This window comes from Populus alba, chromosome 11 (genome assembly GCF_005239225.2).
Source record: "Populus alba chromosome 11, ASM523922v2, whole genome shotgun sequence".
Lineage (NCBI taxonomy): Eukaryota > Viridiplantae > Streptophyta > Magnoliopsida > Malpighiales > Salicaceae > Populus > Populus alba.
This window is the reverse complement of record NC_133294.1, coordinates 8,309,874-8,329,174: the sequence shown is the minus strand read 5'-3', so window position 1 is coordinate 8,329,174 and position 19,301 is coordinate 8,309,874. Positions and strand designations below refer to the sequence as shown.

At 40.0% G+C, this 19,301-nt stretch overlaps 1 protein-coding gene and 1 pseudogene across 1 annotated transcript; one reads left to right on the top strand and one right to left on the bottom strand.

The window, feature by feature from the left end:
* Nucleotides 1-19,301, top strand: part of LOC118033102 (pyruvate kinase 1, cytosolic-like) — a 61,119-nt pseudogene that overhangs the window by 31,432 nt on the left and 10,386 nt on the right.
* LOC118036558 (uncharacterized) lies at nt 15,562-17,325 on the bottom strand. The gene has a single exon (XM_035042274.2). The coding sequence runs from the start codon at nt 17,323-17,325 to the stop codon at nt 15,562-15,564; it is 1,764 nt and encodes a 587-aa protein (XP_034898165.2).

Here is a 19,301-nt window from a genome sequence, read left to right as displayed (position 1 = left end):
CTAATTGGGTGAACCACGTAAATTCTTGTGTGTCTCATTTCTCATTTTTGCCTTTTGTCTTGTCGGGTTTGCATGCCAGTATCCTAACAGTGGTATCAGAGCCTTCTTGGTTGGTGTTGTTAACACACAAAAGTTAGTCGTGTATGCGGTTACTATTCACGTCTACGGTACTGTTCACCTATACGGCACTATTCATCCATACGGTACTGTTCACTTACGTTACTGTTGGCGTATATAGAAAGTCAGTGCGGTGATTAAATACAGTCTAGGAAGTTCTGTCTAAGGAGATTGGGTTTTAAGCGGGACCGTTTGTGACCCCTCCAATCTTTCCTGGGAACTTACTTAGTGAAGTATTATTCACACGATACTATTTCTATATACGTTACAGATATGTGAAACGGTGATAGCTGAATAGATCTCGGTGAATACAATGGCAGCAAAGTACGAGATTGAGAGGTTCAAGGGGAGTAATTTCTCACTGTGGAAAATGAGAATCAAGGCAATCTTGAGGAAAGACAATTGCTTGGCAGCAATTGGGGATCGGCCCGCGGAGATCACTGATAATGCAAAATGGAATGAGATGGATGGCAATGCTATTGCTAACATACATTTAGCATTAGCTGATGAAGTATTATCAAGTGTGGCGGAGAAGAAAACAGCTAAGGAGATATGGGAGACTCTAACAAAGTTATACGAGTCCAAGTCTTTGCACACTAAGATTTTCTTAAAGCGGAGACTTTATACCCTTCGAATGGCAGAAACCACGTCGGTGACTGACCACATCAACACAATCAGAACTCTATTTTCACAACTCACTACATTGGGTCAGCAAATAGAGGAAAATGAACGTGCAGAGCTTCTACTTCAAAGTCTTCCTGATTCGTATGATCAGCTCATTATCAACTTGACCAATAATATCCTCTCAGACTATTTAGTCTTCGATGATGTTGCAGCCACTATCTTGGAAGAAGAAAATAGGCGCAAAAACAAAGGAGACAGAAACAGTTCAAACCAAGCAGAGGCATTATTGGTGTCAAGAGGAAGATCAACGGAGCGTGGCTCCAGTGGGAGTCAAAGGCAGGGGAGGTCTAAATCAAGAAGTAAGAAGGCTATGAAATGCTACAACTGTGGCAGAAAAGGGCACTTCAAAAAGGATTGTTGGTTTAAAAAGGGTATAGAGAATACTGCAGAGTCATCAAGACCTCAAGGATGTGTTGCAAGCACCTCAGAAGATGGAGAGATTTTATATAGTGAAGCAGCAACAAGCTCTACAGATAGAGAAGAGCTCACTGAGGTCTGGCTTATGGATTCAGGAGCAACATGGCATATGACCCCTAGACGAGATTGGTTCCATACATATGAACCTATCTCTGGAGGTACAGTGTTCATGGGTGATAATCATGTTGTAGAGATTTCTGGCATTGGCACCATCAAATTGAAGATGTATGATGGCTTAATTCGTACTATTTCAGGAGTGCGACATGTGAAAGACTTGAAGAAGAATCTTTTGTCTGTAGGACAATTTGATAGTCTTGGCTGTAAGATCCGAACAGACAATGGAATCATGAAAATTGTCAAAGGCGCGCTGGTGGTTTTAAAGGCAAGAAAGACAGTTGCTAATATGTTTGTATTAATGGGAGAAACGCATCATGGGGCAGAAGCATCAATCGCATCAGCTAGTCCTGCAGAAGAGAAGACGATGATGTGGCATCAAAAACTAGGCCACATGTCAGAGAAAGGTTTAAAGGTTCTCTCTGATAAGAAGTTACTCCCTGGGCTTACAAAGGTTACTTTACCCTTTTGTGAGCACTGTATTACAAGCAAACAACATAGGTTGAAGTTTGGCACGTCAACAACTAAGAGCAAATGCATCTTAGACCTGATTCACTCTGATGTTTGGCAAGCACCGGTTGTATCCTTGGGAGGAGCAAGATACTTTGTATCATTCATAGATGACTTCTCCAGGAGATGTTGGGTGTATCCGATTAGAAGGAAGGCAGATGTGTTCGCAGTTTTTAAAACCTTCAAAGCGCGGGTAGAACTTGAATCTGAAAAGAAGATCAAGTGTTTGAGGACTGACAATGGAGGAGAATATACCAGTGATGAATTTGATAACTTCTGTCAACATGAAGGTATCAAAAGGCAGTTCACAACGGCATACACTCCACAACAAAATGGAGTGGCAGAGCGGATGAACAGAACTCTATTGGAAAGAACAAGAGCAATGTTGAAGGCTGCAGGTCTAGAAAAGTCATTCTGGGCAGAAGCAGTCAATACCGCCTGTTATGTAATAAATCGATCTCCGTCTACTGCAATTGAGTTGAAGACACCGATGGAGATGTGGACTGGAAAGCCAGCTGATTATTCTCGATTGCATATATTTGGAAGTCCTGTGTACGTGATGTACAATACTCAAGAGGTCAGCAAGCTGGATTCAAAATCCAGAAAATGTGTATTCTTGGGGTATGCTGATGGAGTGAAGGGGTATCGCTTGTGGGATCCCACTGCCCACAAGGTAGTCATCAGCAGAGATGTCATATTTGCAGAAGATAAAATGCAAATGGAAGAAAATAATAGCATTTTAAAGGAGACTACAGAAGTCCAGATGGAAAATACTCAGAATCATACTTCTTCTGAAGCTGTACCAGAGCATGAAGAACAAGAACAAATAGAGTCTGAAACTCCTGAAGTTCGACGGTCAACTCGTGAAAGAAGACCACCGGCTTGGCACTCAGAATATGTTACTGAGAGCAACATTGCATACTGTCTTCTAACAGAGGATGGAGAGCCATCAACTTTCCATGAGGCTATCAAAAGCACAGATGTATCTATGTGGATGACAGCAATGCAAGAGGAGATTGAAGCTCTGCACAAGAATAACACGTGGGATCTTGTTCCGCTACCACAAGGAAGAAAGGCCATTGGCAACAAATGGGTTTACAAGATCAAGCGTGATGGCAATGATCAAGTGGAGCGGTATCGTGCAAGATTGGTGGTGAAAGGATATGCTCAGAAAGAAGGAATAGACTTTAATGAGATATTTTCTCCGGTGGTACGACTTACTACAATCAGAGTAGTCTTGGCAATGTGTGCTATATTTGATCTTCACTTAGAGCAGTTAGATGTGAAAACTGCATTTCTTCATGGAGAACTTGAAGAAGAAATTTATATGCTCCAACCAGAGGGTTTTGCTGAAACAGGCAAGGAGAACTTGGTTTGCAGGTTGAACAAATCTCTATATGGTCTCAAACAGGCGCCGAGGTGTTGGTACAAGAGATTTGATTCCTTCATAATTAGCCTTGGGTACAACAGACTCAGTTCAGACCATTGTACGTATTACAAAGAGGTTTGAAGAAAATGATGTTTTCATCATTCTGTTGTTGTACGTGGATGACATGTTGGTAATAGGCCCCAACAAAGATCGAGTCCAAGAATTGAAGGCACAGTTGGCTAGGGAGTTTGATATGAAGGACTTGGGACCAGCAAACAAGATTCTAGGGATGCAAATTCACCGAGACAGAAGTAAGAGGAAGATTTGGCTTTCTCAGAAGAATTATTTAAAGAAGATCTTGCGACGCTTTCAACATGCAAGATTGTAAGCCAATTTCCACTCCACTTCCTGTTAACTTCAAATTATCCTCAAGTATGTCTCCTAGCAATGAAGCAGAGAGGATGGAGATGTCTCGAGTACCGTATGCATCAGCAGTGGGAAGTTTAATGTTTGCCATGATATGTACAAGACCAGACATTGCACAAGCAGTGGGAGCAGCTAGTCGATACATGGCAAATCCTGGTAAAGAGCATTGGAATACTATTAAGAGGATCTTGAGATACATCAAGGGTACCTCAGATGCCGCATTATGTTATGGAGGATCAGAATTTACTGTCAGAGGTTATGTTGATTCAGATTTTGCTGGTGACCTTGAGAAAAGAAAATCCACTACAGGCTATGTGTTCATAATTGCAGGAGGAGCTGTGAGCTGGGTCTCTAAACTTCAGACTGTTGTAGCATTATCCACAACAGAAGCTGAGTATATGGCAGCTACACAGGCTTGTAAAGAAGCAATATGGCTGAAGAAACTTATGGAGGAGCTTGGGCACAAACAAGAGAGGATTCTTTTTGTATTGTGATAGTCAGAGTGCCTTGCATATTGCAAGGAATCCAGCGTTTCATTCAAGAACAAAACATATAGATGTTCAGTATCACTTTGTTCGCGAAGTGGTGGAAGATGGAAGCGTGGATTTTCAGAAGGTTCACACAAAGGAAAACCCAGCAGATGCTTTGACCAAACCAGTCAACACTGATAAGTATATATGGTGCAGATCCTCTTGTGGCCTAGCAGACACGTAAGCAGCATGACGATGGCAAGTATTGACAGGATAGAAGAGTCACAGATGATCATGTGTGAAGACTTGATTAAATCATCAAAGTCTTCAAGTGGGAGAATGTGAAGCTAGTTGGCAGCTTCTAGCTAGAAGAAACTAGAAGCTAGCTGGCACCAATTGGTGCCAACTAAGTCAAAGATTGTAGGCACCGAATTGGTGCCAGCCAATTAAATCAATATTGTAGGCACCAATTCGGTGCTACAAGATGACTAAGGCAAGGAAGCTTGCCTATAAATAGGCAGTGCATCCTTGCCTTATGCACAACATCACAAGAGAGAATTAAGAGAGAGCAAGAGGAGAGTGAGAGAGGGAAAATAATCCCACAAAATTGTGAGGTATTTGTGAGAGAGTAAGTGAGGTGTTTCTCCTAATAATAGAGAGATTCTTAGTTGTTCTCCTATTATTTGAGAGAGGTTGTAATTCCCACATTACTTAGTAAAATCCTTCTATACTTGCCCGTGGACGTAGCCTAATTGGGTGAACCACGTAAATTCTTGTGTGTCTCATTTCTCATTTTTGCCTTTTGTCTTGTCGGGTTTGCATGCCAGTATCCTAACATCCTCCACTACTCCTCATCTTCTTCTTCTTCAAGCCAAACCCCTTTCTAGTCGATGGAGTGACAATTTCGTAAGTTTTCTTGCTAATCTTGCTGCGCTACGCCGTGGTTTTAGTGCCTGTATTTGTTACTTAGAACTTAGGGTTTGAGACTCCGATTTTTGTAAATTTCTGGAAGTTAAAACCCTAGTTAGCCGTTGTTAGGTTTTTTAAGCATTTATTTTTTAATCTTGGAAACTGTTATTTATTTATTTATTTTTAATTTCCTGCTTAAAAAAGCATGGAATATTTTCAGATTTTGGATCGTACACAGATAGGCAGAAGATAATTTCCTGCTTAAAAAAGCCTTGTGAAATCTCTCTCTCTCTCAAACAAATTTATTTGTTTTTTGTAATTGATTGAAAAAGAAAGAGAAAAAAAAGAAGGAATAAACAGAGACAGAAGATGGCGACGGCAGAATCGTTGGTGGCGCAAATCCAAGGGCTATCAAGCAACGCGGTGGATTTAGGTTTGTTATAGATTCACTTGAAGAAAGCAGATGAAGGGCTATCAGCTTTTCTTGTTATAGATTCACTTGAAGAAAGCAGATTTAGGTTTGTTAAAGAACTGCTACATTGAGTGGACTGCTATATACTTTGCATGTTTCTCAAATCCATACTAATCTGCCTACTCTCACTGATAAAGATAAAGAGGTATTTGTTTCTACTCGATTGTTGTTATAAAAGCTTATATTGAATCATGTTTGGTGTTAACCTTTTCTTGTTTGACTGATCAGTGCTGGCTTCCCTCATTTATAATGGAAAAATGCCACCTATTTCTCCTTACCCATTACTGCTTTGATGGAATTTTAATGATCAATATCAGGTTATAAGTTCACGGGGTGTTCAGAACAACATAGACATCCTCTCACTTTCATACACTATGCATGCAGAAGATGTTCGTCATGTAAGGATTTTCCGTCTAAGAGTTGTTTTCTATTATCTCTTTTCATTGTAAATTTAATTACTTCGACTTCTCCCCTTTTCTTGGTCCTTACAATTTTTTGCTGCATCGATATATTTCTCCCTCCCCCTTTAACATTTCAATTGTGGTCGGTCATCCTTTTATACATGCTCGAGAATTTCTTTCTAAACTCTTGGACCTCTACCAGACTCAAATTTTTGCAAAAATTGAAATTGTAGAGCTGAGATTTATAATTCTGTTATCATATGCTATTCTTTATGATACCTGTCGCACGTGTGCGGCGGCGCAGCGATCGTCCACCCTCAAGGGAAAATTTGAATAATTTATTCCTGGCAAATAGGGAGAGACAAGGAATTCTTGTCTCTATATGTGAAAATATGGACTGGGAGTCGCCACCTAGTATTCTGGTTACTAGGAATCTTAACTGGTCTTTAGAGATCGGGTACGGAGACTGGTTGCGTAAAGGGAAGGTATTAGCACCCCAACTACGCCCTACCTAAGGTAGGCTGCATTGTTTTAATGTCTGATAAAATCTAAGGTCTTGTTTGTGGTTTTTTTTTTTTATTGTTCGGAATACGCATTACATGTAATGTCATATCCCAAGTTCTATAAAAAAATAATAATAATAAATTAAATATCCGGAATATGTATTACGTATAATGTCATACCCTAGATATTAAAAGATAAACAAAATAAATTTTTTTGTTGTTTTTTTTGAAATTTTGGCCAATATTCTCTTGACTTTAATAAACTGGTTATTAAAGCCAAAATGCATGCTAAAACATTATTGTTTTTTTTTTTTTTTATGAAAAATACAAAAATGATTTTTTTTTTTTTGAGACATTTGACCGTATGCACAAAAACATTTTTTTCTCTTTTTTTTTTTAATTTTTGTTTTTTTACGACATAGAATTTACCTCAGAATTCTGAATACGAAAAGCTGAAAACTGGGTATTTCAGTACCGGATTTATATTTTACGACATAAAAATATTGCTCGATATTAAATCAAAATGACATAAAAACTATGCGGAAATATTATAAAATGCTGAAATAAATATTTTGATTTTTTTTTTAATGGGTCGGGTGAACAGTATCATGTGAACAGTACCACGGGACAAAAACGGGGTATTTTAATACCGGATTTATATTTTTACGATGTAAAATACAGACGATATTAAGCAAAATGATAGAAGAAAATGTGCTTTTTAAAAAATATATATATAAAAATTATAACAACAAAAAAATAATAATAATAAAATAAAAATGGGCCGGACCCGGCCCAAATGCATGGGCCGGGCCGACCAAGCCTATTTACATGGGCTGGGCCGACGGCCCAGCCCAGACCCAAACGGGCTGGTTACTGTGCATCAGCACAGTAACCAGCCCTTCGTTATTTGCAGAACGTGAATTAATTCACGTTCTGCATGAAGGCGCAGTAAATCATAAACAAAGCGAGGCAGAGGCGGGGCAACAGGATGGCGTACCTGCGGTGGCGTCGAGGCGGTGCTGCTGGCGGCGGAGGCACGGTGGCCGGCGGTTTTCCTTCTCTCTCTCTCCTCTGTTTTTGTTCTCTTCTCTGCCGAATCTCTTCCTTCTTCTTTTTTTCTTTTTTTTTCTTTCTGTTTCTCTCGTCTCTCTCTACCCTCTTTATTTCGTGGAATCCTTCTCCTACTCCCTCTCCCTTTTTTTTCAGTCCCGTTCCCCTGTTTTTATAGGAAAAAACAGGGGGAACGTCACGGTGGGGCGGCCAACAGTGGCCGCCCCCCCCCCAACTATCGAAGTGGCCGACAAAAGTATGTAAGTGGCTGAATTGTAGGCGTCTTATTGAGCCAAATCCGGGAAAGAAGTTCGGCGAAAAGTGGAGAAGAAAAAAATTTCTTCTCCCCTGTTCTCTGCGTGCGCAGGGAAGAAGACAATGGTGCCGTTTCAAAACGGCACCGTTTTGCGTTTTCTCTTTTTTTTTTTTTTTTTTTTTTTTTTTTTTTTTAATAAACAGTACGTGAAACGGCGCCGTTTTGGTCAAAACGCGCCGTTTCATTTAAAAGGAAAAGGCGGTAAAACATGTCAGATTCAAATTGCGTCCCTCAATTTGCGCGCGTTTTACGATTTCGTCCTTGGTCTCGGATTTCTTCAATTAAGTCCTTAATTGGCCATTAAACTTCATTTGTATGCAATTAAGCCCCTGATTTGACCAAATTAACTTCCAAAAATTATAATTTGACCCCAGAAAATTAATTTCTTCCAATTAAAGCCCAAAATAACTCCAAAAATCAATTTTTCTTGCAATTAAAACCTCTATAAATTCAATTAAACCTTCAATAAAATTTAATTGAGTCCATAAACTTCTAATTTTGCATTTTTCTTCCACAAATTGAATTTTCTTTATCATCGGGGGCTCTCATCAGTCAAATGATATACTGTCAAAAATTAATTTTTGATTTTTGAACATCCTTAATCAATTTTTTTGAGCATTTTTAGGGCGCTCTGACATTTTTTCACTGTTATATTTTTTAATAATATATTTTTTTGATTTTTTTTGTATTTTTTAGGTGAGGACCCAAAAATGGGTTACAACAGATGCCCCCTCTTTATAATACTTACGGAGCAACGATTTTGCATAGTAAGTGTTATAAAGATAGAAAAAACCAAATGTTCAACACCACTCTCCTCAAACTTGACTGGCTAGAAAACCCATTCGGCTATTTCTTTGTATCAAAGCAAAACTTTATGTGCGGTTGGGCTAGACTGAAATTCCTTTTGGCAATCCCCTCTAACCAGAACCAAAACCTGTGTGTGGTTGGGATAGACTGAGATTCCTTTCGGCAATCCCCTCTAACCAGAACCAAAATCTTGTGTGTGGTTGGGATAGACTGAGATTCCTTACGGCAATCCCCTCTAACCAGAACCAAAATCCTTGTGTGTGGTTGGGATAGACTAAGATCCTTTTCGGCAATCCCCTCTAACCAGAACCAAAATCCTTGTGTGTGGTTGGGATAGACTGAGATCCCTTTCGGCAATCACCTCTAACCAGAACCAAAATCCTGTGTGTGGTTGGGATAGACTGAGATTCCTTACGGCAATCCCCTCTAACCAGAACCAAAACCTTGTGTGTGGTTGGGATAGACTGAGATTCCTTTCGGCGATCCCCTCTAACCAGAACCAAAATCCTGTGTGTGGTTGGGATAGACTGAGATTCCTTACGGCAATCCCCTCTAACCAGAACCAAAATCCTTGTGTGTGGTTGGGATAGACTGAGATTCCTTACGGCAATCCCTCTAACCAGAACCAAAAACCTTGTGTGTGGTTGGGATAGACTGAGATTCCTTTCGGCGATCCCCTCTAACCAGAACCAAAATCCTGTGTGTGGTTGGGATAGACTGAGATTCCTTACGGCAATCCCCTCTAACCAGAACCAAAATCCTTGTGTGTGGTTGGGATAGACTGAGATCCCTTTCGGCAATCACCTCTAACCAGAACCAAAATCCTGTGTGTGGTTGGGATAGACTGAGATTCCTTACGGCAATCCCTCTAACCAGAACCAAAACCTTGTGTGTGGTTGGGATAGACTGAGATTCCTTTCGGCGATCCCCTCTAACCAGAACCAAAATCCTGTGTGTGGTTGGGATAGACTGAGATTCCTTACGGCAATCCCCTCTAACCAGAACCAAAATCCTTGTGTGTGGTTGGGATAGACTGAGATCCCTTTCGACAATCCCCTCTAACCAAAACCTGTGTGTGGTTGGGATAGACTGAGATTCCTTTCGGCAATCCCCTCTAACCAGAACCAAAATCCTGTGTGTGTGTGTAGCTCGGTCAACCTGAAATCCCATATGGAGATACCCTTTAACCAAAGCTACATGAGATCCCATCTGGCAACCTCATTAAACCAAAACAAAAGAAATGTAAAGACAACGGTCTCATTGTAATGGGTGACCTACCTAGGTGGAAAGAAAATGAAGTGTGGTCAAGTGTCCACAAACCCGTTGGACCTTCACTCAGATATTTTCCTTAAGCAACTAAATAAAACAAATTGTGCATGCAATGGTCTAAAATGTAATGATAATGCATGCACCCTTACCTAAAATTGAAACATAGGTCCCTGAAGTTTCGTAAAACCCTTTCCTTTGTATGAGCTTGTCTTGTGTTTTTGCAATCCGTTGCTGGTATGTGTTTCCTTGCACAGTCTTTCTCTTATCCATTATATTTCAAGGAAGAAAATCTCCACTTCTTCACTAGGCGCCCCATCACCTTCTTTTTGCTCATGTTTTATTTGTCTTTCTCAAAATAAAGGGCTGTTTTTTTTTTTGTGTTTGTTTTTTTTTTTGTGTTTTTTTGTTTTTTTTTTTGTTTGTCTGAAATCATAGAAAAGGATAGGGTTGCCTAAAGAAAAAGAATCTTTAACAACACGAAACAAACTTGAACTTGTTCATGACTACAAGTACTGTCAACATACACACTAAAGACTTGTTTAAGCAATTCCCAATACTAGTTTTCTCGGGTTTTAGGATGTTGTTGTCTTTAGGTTAAGCTCTTCATTTTTTTTTTTTAAAAAGTGACCTTCTGCTTAATCTTTTGAAAAGGGTTCAAGCATAGACTTGAAAAAAATTGTATATATAAAAGCAATTGTCTCATACTAGCATTGTTTGTTTTGCACAGAGCACAACAAATTTCCATACTATATCAAACCATGTGGGTCATGAGATCAAAGTTTATCAAACAAAGTACACGCGCTTGATTAGAAAGGACTTTTAACGGCTTGTAATGTAGGCTATAAGTATGGGCTAAAAAAAACGAATTTCATGGTCTCAAAAAGTGTTTAAGGGTTTTAATGATCTAGGATCAACTATTCATCAATCAACTTTGAAAGTCATTTGACGATTCCGTTCTTGATACCAAAACCCCTCTTTTTTTTTCAGAATGTTGCCTTTAGTGCCTTTGTTGTGTCTGCTAACTGAGACATAACCAAATCTCCTCGGCTATTTTCACTGCTTTGTCTGGATGATAAAAAGAGACCAAATATTACATGGTCAATTCTAGCATCCCTTTTCACTGCTTTGTTTGGATAGTCTTGGGTTCGATATTAGTATCAATCTTTTCTACCCTCTAGTCGGTCTCTCTTCTCTTTTTTTTTCGTCGTTAATCTTTGTCTTGAACCCTCCCCTTTCCTATTGATTCTGAGTGTCTTCTCAATACCTCTTATTTGCCCCCAGTGTGGGGTGATCCTAGTCAGGGTTGTGATAAAAAAAAAACGATCCAGCTCAAAATAGGGATTACGAAGGATGAAATTATTTAGACACGTGAATGGATGACAAAGATGGCCTTTCCTCATCTCAAAACGCACATTGTTAAGTTTGACAAACCTTGTTCTTATCCCAGGAAAATATGTAGGATCTAACCATTCATCCATGCAAATCCAGCAATGCTAGTAGAGACAAAGTTTTATCTCAGGGTCAGCTTTGAGGTTTATTTCGGTTTGGTCACTTCTTTAATAGGAACTGCTTAAAGTTCATCTTTGAGCACTATATGATGCATTTCTTATAATCATGCACAAAATCAATTCTGTTAAGATGCACAATCTGAGTAAGGTGAGATCAAATGAAACGACAGGGTTCTTTATACAAAGAAATCATGGCCAAACTTTACTTTATTGATTTCATGAGAAAACTGAACACATTTAGACATAATATCTCTTTACAGAGTCAGAATTCACAGGTCTGGGTAGATCTTTCTCCATCCATTCTGGACAATGTCAGAGCTCCTCCTGAGAAAGCCTTCCTTACGACATAGGGACCTTCATAATTTGGAGCCCACTTGCTGCAATCTTCTCCTGGCAGAGACAATAATTTCTTCAGCACTAGATCTCCTTCTTTGAACACACGAGGTCTAACTTTCTTGTCATATGCCTTGGCCATCCTTTTCTGATAAAGCTGGTGATGACAGATTGCGGTTATCCTCCTTTCACTTATCAAGTTTAACTGTTCATATCTCACTTTGGCCCAATCAGCCTCTTGTAACTCTGAATCTATCAACACCCTTAATGATGGGATGTCAACTTCCAATGGCATTACTGCCTCCATTCCATATACCAACGAATATGGGGTTGCTCCGGTCGAGGTTCTTATTGTAGTACGATATGCGTGGAGAGCAAATGGCAACATTTCATGCCAATCTTTATAGGTGACTACCATTTTTTGAACGATTTTCTTGATGTTCTTATTGGCTGCTTCCACGGCCCCATTCATCTTTGGCCTATATGGTGAGGAATTTGAATGTTTGATCTTCCATTTAGTACAAAGCTCTGCTATCATTTTGCCATTGAAATTCTGAGCATTATCCGTTACTATCTTTTCTGGCACCCCATAACGACAAATCAAGTCTTTCTCTATGAACCTCTTTACCACTTTCTGAGTCACATGAGCATATGAACAGGCTTCTACCCATTTCGTGAAATAATCAATGGCTACAAGGATGAATCTATGCCCATTGCTGGCTTTTGGGTTAACAGGCCCGATTACATCAAGTCCCCACATTGCAAATGGCCAGGGAGATACCAGATTGAACAAAGGGGTTGGAGGTGCGTTGACTTTATCACTATGCACCTGGCACTTGTGACATGTTTTAACGTAGTCAATGCAGTCTTTCTCTAATGTCATCCAGAAATAACCAGCCCTTTGTATTTTCCTTGCCATCATATGTCCACTAGCATGAGTTGAGCAAATCCCTTCATGAACCTCCTGCAAAGCCTTTCTAGCATCTGTTGCACTTAAACACCTTAGCAAGGTTCCATCAAATGATTTTTTATACAGAATCTCTCCATCTAGATAAAAACTCATAGCCAATCTCCTTAGGGTCTTCTTATCCGTCTTCGAAGCTTCCTCTGGATATTCTTGCTTTTGCACGAAGTTCTTGATATCGTAATACCAAGGCTTCCCATCTATTTCTTCTTCAATGGAGTAACAATAAGCTGGATTATTTCTAATGTCGATGTGTACTGGTTGTACCCTATGCCCGAGATCAATGGTAGCCATAGCAGCTAAAGTAGCCAAAGCATCTGCAAAATGGTTCCCTTCTCTTCCCAAGTGAGTGAACTTTATCTCTTCAAAGTTGCCTAATAATGAGGACAAATATTCCTGGTAAGGCTTTAATTTTTCTTCCTTGGTTTGCCATTCTCCCGTCACCTGACAGATAATCAACATTGAGTCACCATATACATCCAGCTTTTTAATCTTCATCTCTAATGCATCTTCTAAACCAAGAATGCAAGCTTCATATTCAGCTGTATTGTTGGTGCATTCAAAATGCAATTTAACTGAAACTGGATACAACTTTTGATCAGGAGAGACTATCACTGCACCGGCCCCATTACCATATACATTCACTGCTCCGTCAAAAAACATAGTCCACCAATCTGTCATCTCTTCTTCTCTCTCTATTGATAATAAATTTTCATCCGGGAAATCAAAATCCAGTGGCTCGTAATCTGCAATAGCATTATCAGCTAAGTGGTCAGCAATCACGCTCCCTTTCACAGCTTTTCGTGTCATGTATACGATATCATACTCAGATAGCAAAACCTGCCACCTTGCAATTCGGCTGGAGAGATAGGGCTTGTTACATATGTACCTCAATGGATCCACTTTTGAAATTAACCAAGTGGTGTGATATAACATATAATGTCGTAATCGTTTTGCTGCCCATCCCAATGCACAACATAGTTTTTCTATTACCGTGTATCTAGACTCACATTCAGTGAACTTTTTTACTTAGATAATAGATAGCCCTTTCTTTCCTCCCGGTTTCATCATGCTGTCCAAGTACACATCCCATAGCCGTTTCTGTCACTGTCAGATACAAAAGTAAAGGCCTTCCTAACGTAGGAGGCACAAGCAAAGGTGGATTTTGCAAATAACGCTTGATTTTATTGAAAGCCTCTTCACACTCCTCATTCCAAGTCCCAGGATTCTTTTTCCTCAGCAATCGAAAGATAGGTTCACATGTGGTAGTTAGCTGGGCTATGAATCGGGCAATATAGTTCAGCCTGCCCAAAAATCCCCTCACCTCTTTCTCTGACTTTGGGGTTGGCATGGATTGGATGGCTTTTGCTTTATCAGGATCCACCTCTATACCTTGCTCACTGACTACAAATCCCAGCAGCTTGCCGGACTTAACCCCAAATGAACATTTTGCAGGATTGAGTCTTAATTCATACTTTCTCAATCTCTCAAATAACTTCCTCAACACCTTGACATGATCTTCTCCCTCTTTTGACTTGGCAATCATATCATCTACATACACCTCGATTTCTTTATGCATCATATCATGGAATAAAGTCACCATAGCTCTTTGATAGGTGGCACCTGCATTCTTTAAACCGAACGGCATAACCTTATAGCAGTAGGTTCCCCAAGGGGTGACAAAAGTCGTTTTTGCCCTGTCTTCTGTAGCCATCTTTATCTGGTTGTATCCTGAGAAACCATCCATAAAGGAATAAGTGGAACTACGGGCAGCATTGTCCACTAAAATATCTATGTGAGGTAGTGGAAAATCATCTTTAGGGCTAGCTTTGTTCAAATCCCGGAAGTCCACACAAACTCTAATTTTCCCTTCCTTTTTTGGTACGACAACAATGTTGGATACCCACTGCGGGTATGTAACAACTTCTAGGAATCCAGCATTCCATTGTTTCTCAAGTTCCGCTTTCACTTTGATCCATGTCTCTGGGTGTGCTCTTCTCAACTTCTGCTTGACTGGTTTACACCCTTCCTCTAATGGGATCTTATGTACCACGATATTTGTGTTCAAACCAGGCATATCCTTGTAAGACCAAGCAAAAACATCTGAGTACTCATGTAGTAAAGCATTTAACTCAGCCGTTTGCTTAGGCGTAATCAGTGTCCCTATTTTCAATTCTTTTTTAGACTGATCACAGCCTACATTTATGATTTTAAGTTCTTCAGCAGCAGGTTCCCATGTTTTTTCATGTTGCTCTACTAGTTTTGTGAATTCTTTGATATTGTTTTCGTCCCCTTCTTCTTCTTCCATCATGGTCACATGTTCGTTAAAGTTTGGCCATTCATTCTTGATATTAAATGTATGTGATGTTGTGGAAGATTCGCTTTCAGGATTCCTGAAAGCGGAAAATGTTTGATGTAAAAGCGAGAAGAGAGAGAGAGAAAAAATGACAGATGAATGTAGAAAAAGTATGATCTCCTTGATTATGATAAAAGTGGGATCACTGATAAAGACAAAATCTAGTTGACATCATGAGCCTTGATTATCAACTAAAATGACAAAAACAAATAAACAAACAAAAGCATATGAAGGCAAGCACAAGGGGTTTACATTTTAAATACTAGCGGAGCTTCTTGGGTCACCCAATTTTGAAACTTTTCACCTTCAGTCAACCTTCGCACAAAAGTCTTAGTGGGGAGTTCTTCTAGAATATGCACAGTCAGTTGTGGTAGCATTTCATCTTCCATTTCAACAGTCAGTTGTGGTAGCACTTCATCTTCCATTTCAACTATTGTTTTTGTGCCACTTCCTTCCTCCTTATCATCTTCCAAGGTGTTGATGCTCATAGTTGCCATCCTTTGAATATCATCTTCTGCTCGGTTATCTGGTTGCATCACATATGCTGCCTTTGGGAAAGAAAACCATCAGTGGAGGGATTTCCATTTCTTCTTCTTCAGGCTCCCTTCCTCGATTCTAGCCATTCTTCGTTCTCTTCGTTTATTGGCAGCCCAACGATGATCCTCCTTCTTAGGCTTATATCCCAGCCCAAATCTTTGGTCAACAGCTCTCATTGTGATTGGCTTAATCCTTTTTGGTATTCCCGTGATAGGGTCATATTGGAAAGGGATTCCATGTTCCAAGAAACATCGAACGGCCATCTTTGCTGCTGTTGATATCTTCGGCTTTCTTAGCACTGTGCTTTCCGGTACCCACTCAGTGTTTACAATCTCAAAGGCATGAAGATTCTCATCTGTGCAATCCTCTGCCTCCAGAAAGGGTATGGTCACATTCTTTACCATGGAGATTGTTTCCTCTGCTTTGACGGTTACCAACATCCCGTTCATGATATATTTCAAACACTGGTGTAATGAGGAAGGTACTGCTCCAGCTGTATGAATCCAAGGCCTTCCGAGTAACATACTATAAGAAGGGTGGATATCCATAACTTGGAATGTGGTTACGAACATTTGTGGACCCACATACAACTCAACCTCTAAATTCCCAATGACTGGTCTAGGTGAGCCATCATATGCTCGTGCCATCATAGTGCTAGGCTTTAGATGAGATTCATCAACTGGCATTTCTTTAAGCATATATTTGGGCAATACATTAAGAGCCGAGCCGTTATCAACAAGCACCTTTCCAATAAGGAAATCTTTGCATTTCACGGTGATATACAATGGCTTGTTATGCCCAGTTCCTTCAGCACTTAGTTCGTCAGCCGTGAAATATAGGTAATTTGAAGCGTGGATCCTCCCTACCAAATGCTCCATGGTTTTTTGTTCAATGTCCTGGGGGACATATGCCTCGTTCAGTACCTTTTGTAAGGCATTTCGATGAGGCTCCGAGCTTAGTATCAAGGACATGAGAGATATCCTTGCTGGAGTCTTTTTGAGTTGATCCACTATGCAATACTCACTATGCTTGATCAACTTTAGAAATTCATTTGACTCCTTCTCTGTTACTGGCTCATTCACCTCTACTTCTTTATCAAGATCCACCATTTCTTTACCTTTGGCCTTCTTCAACTCTTCAGGTGTAAAACAGCGGCCACTCCGTGTTAGCCCACTAACCTCAGAATAAAATAAAGGGAGAGGGGCTTGAATGTTCGAGGTACAAACATAGTTATATGGCATTGCACTGTGATCTCTTTTGGTAAAGGAAGGTTTAGTCAAGATCAGCCTTGCGAACCCATTAGCCAAAGGTTGAACTCTACAGACCTCTGATAATTTGTCTTGGCCTTCCATCATACTCACCTCCTGGTTGCCCCCCAGGGTTTCGAGTCTCAATTCTCCCATGAGTAGCATCTTTGCAACCTTCTGGCGAAACTTGACACAATCTTCGATATGATGTCCCTCCATCCTGTGGAACTCACAATAGTTATCACTTCCCAATTGACATGTAGTGCTTATGTTTAGGAATCCTGATTGTAACAACATATCGTATAACCTCTTCATGGATACCTTCAACATTTGGCCTTGATTGCCAATCTCTATCATGCCCACTCCAGAACTACTACCAGTATGTTTAGGCAATGGATTTGAAATGACATTAGGTGGATCTTCAAATGATACCCACCCCATCTTGATGAGTTCTAACAACTTCCTTTTAAAAGCGTAGCAAGTTTCAATTGCGTGCCCAGAATTACCGGCATGGTATTCGCAAGCGAGTTCTGGCTTGTACCACATAGGAAAAGGCGGTTGGATTTGCGGTAGATGGATTGGGGTTATTTGCCCAATACTTAGCAATTTTAGCGTATAAATCTTTTAAAGGCATTGGTAATGGAGGTAATTGCTCAGAAGTATATCTGGTATATGGCTTTTGATAGTTGTTTTTGGATATTAGGTGGGTAATTTATTCTGTTGGTTGGATTTGGAGGCAAGGGTTTGGGAAAGTTCATGTTGGTGAATTGGGGGGTAGATGTTTCTGGGTTTGGGTAATTTACTCTTTTGCCTTTATACCCTCCCTCTAAGTTGTTAACATCTCCTTCTCTTCTTCTTCCAGAAAATCCCTTTTTTCTCTAGAGGCTCCGGTATGCGCCCGGCTTTAATGCCTTGTTCTATTCTCTCTGCTACTCGTACAACATCATAAAAATGTTGAGATGAGCTGCCCATCAAATGCTCATAGTAAGGTGCTTTAAAAGTGTTAGCAAATAAAGTCACCATCTCTGTTTCGATTAAAGGAGGTTGGACATGTGTCGCCTCATCTCGCCATCTTTGTGCATACACCCTGACTGACTCTTGGCTTCTCTTTTCCATGGACATCAAGCTTGTTCGATCTGGGGCTATTTCCAGGTTAAATTTATACTGTTTGAGGAAAGCCTCCACCAAATCTTTCCATGTCTTAATTTTAACAGTTTCCAACCTCATATACCAATTTAAAGCAGAGCTGATAGACTATCCTGAAAAAAATATATCAGCATTTTATCATTATGGATCACTTCAGCCATCTTGTTGCAGTAAGATCGTAGGTGTGTGTTTGGGCACTCTAAGCCTGTATATTTGGTAAAATTCTGGGATCCTGAAATCTTTTGGTACCACGATGTTTGGTACCAAACATACATCAGCTGCTCGTGTTGGGTCAAACCAATCATTTCCTTCTACAGCTCTCAACCGTTCCTCTAATGCAGATATCTTATCTTGGCTTATGAAATTGCTTGACCTACTATCAACAGGCCCATCCGTCGTTAAATCCACGGTGGGTAGCGTGTGAGCTGGCCGAATAGGGATGGCTGGCGCAAAATGTTGTTCTGTTACTGAATCTGCCCAGAATTGGTGATGCTATGGGAATGTGTGATATGGGTGAACTCGTAGCTGGCTGGGCGGATGTTCCCTCCCCACTTTTTGCTTTTAACAGTTGTTCAAGCAGATTAGACATCCGTGACACTTCACTTTTCACTGATTCTAGCTCGCTCTGGTAGCGGGATTCTAGGTGAGCCCTCTCTTCGTGTTCCATTCTTGTTCTGAATCTGGTGTAATGGACCTTATGTGGGGGACCTATGTTTCAACTGTGGTATGCAAATGACATATTATAAACAAATGTATGATGTAAGTAGGATGCGTATGTATATTTTAATGAACTGATTCATGACTTTCGTAATCCTTTAGGCAAGATTTCTGAGCTGAACTGATTGCTGTAAAGAGTATTTGCCAAGTTCTTTATCAGTAACATTCAAGTGGAAAGAAAGATAGGTTATAACCTTTTTATAACAAAACTGAAGCTTGTACAAAAAGGTATAAATCAAACAGCACTTAATACAAAACTATTTTACAAGGCATCCCCCTTATCAGCTAAGTCTTCAACAAATGAAATGAGAGCCCCCATATATTCTCGATATTTTGTAACACTATTTCCAACTTGGGTAGCTTGTTGCATCATCCTCTCCGCATAACGAGCCACTTGCCCAATCTGTTTCGTCATATGTCTTATTTTTGCATGCAACAAGACGTTATCGGTGATTATCATTCATTGCTGGCCCTTAAGGCTTCATTGCTCCTTTCTAATGTTCGGACCATTGTCTCAAACAATGTTAATGTAGTCCTGACTCTTTGTAATTCTTCTCTTGCGATGTCTAGCTCAGCGATTTTGGAGTTCATTTGAATTGTAAAGCTGTCAATATCTTGACATTCCTGGCACACTTGCTTCAGCTCATGTAACTCTTTTT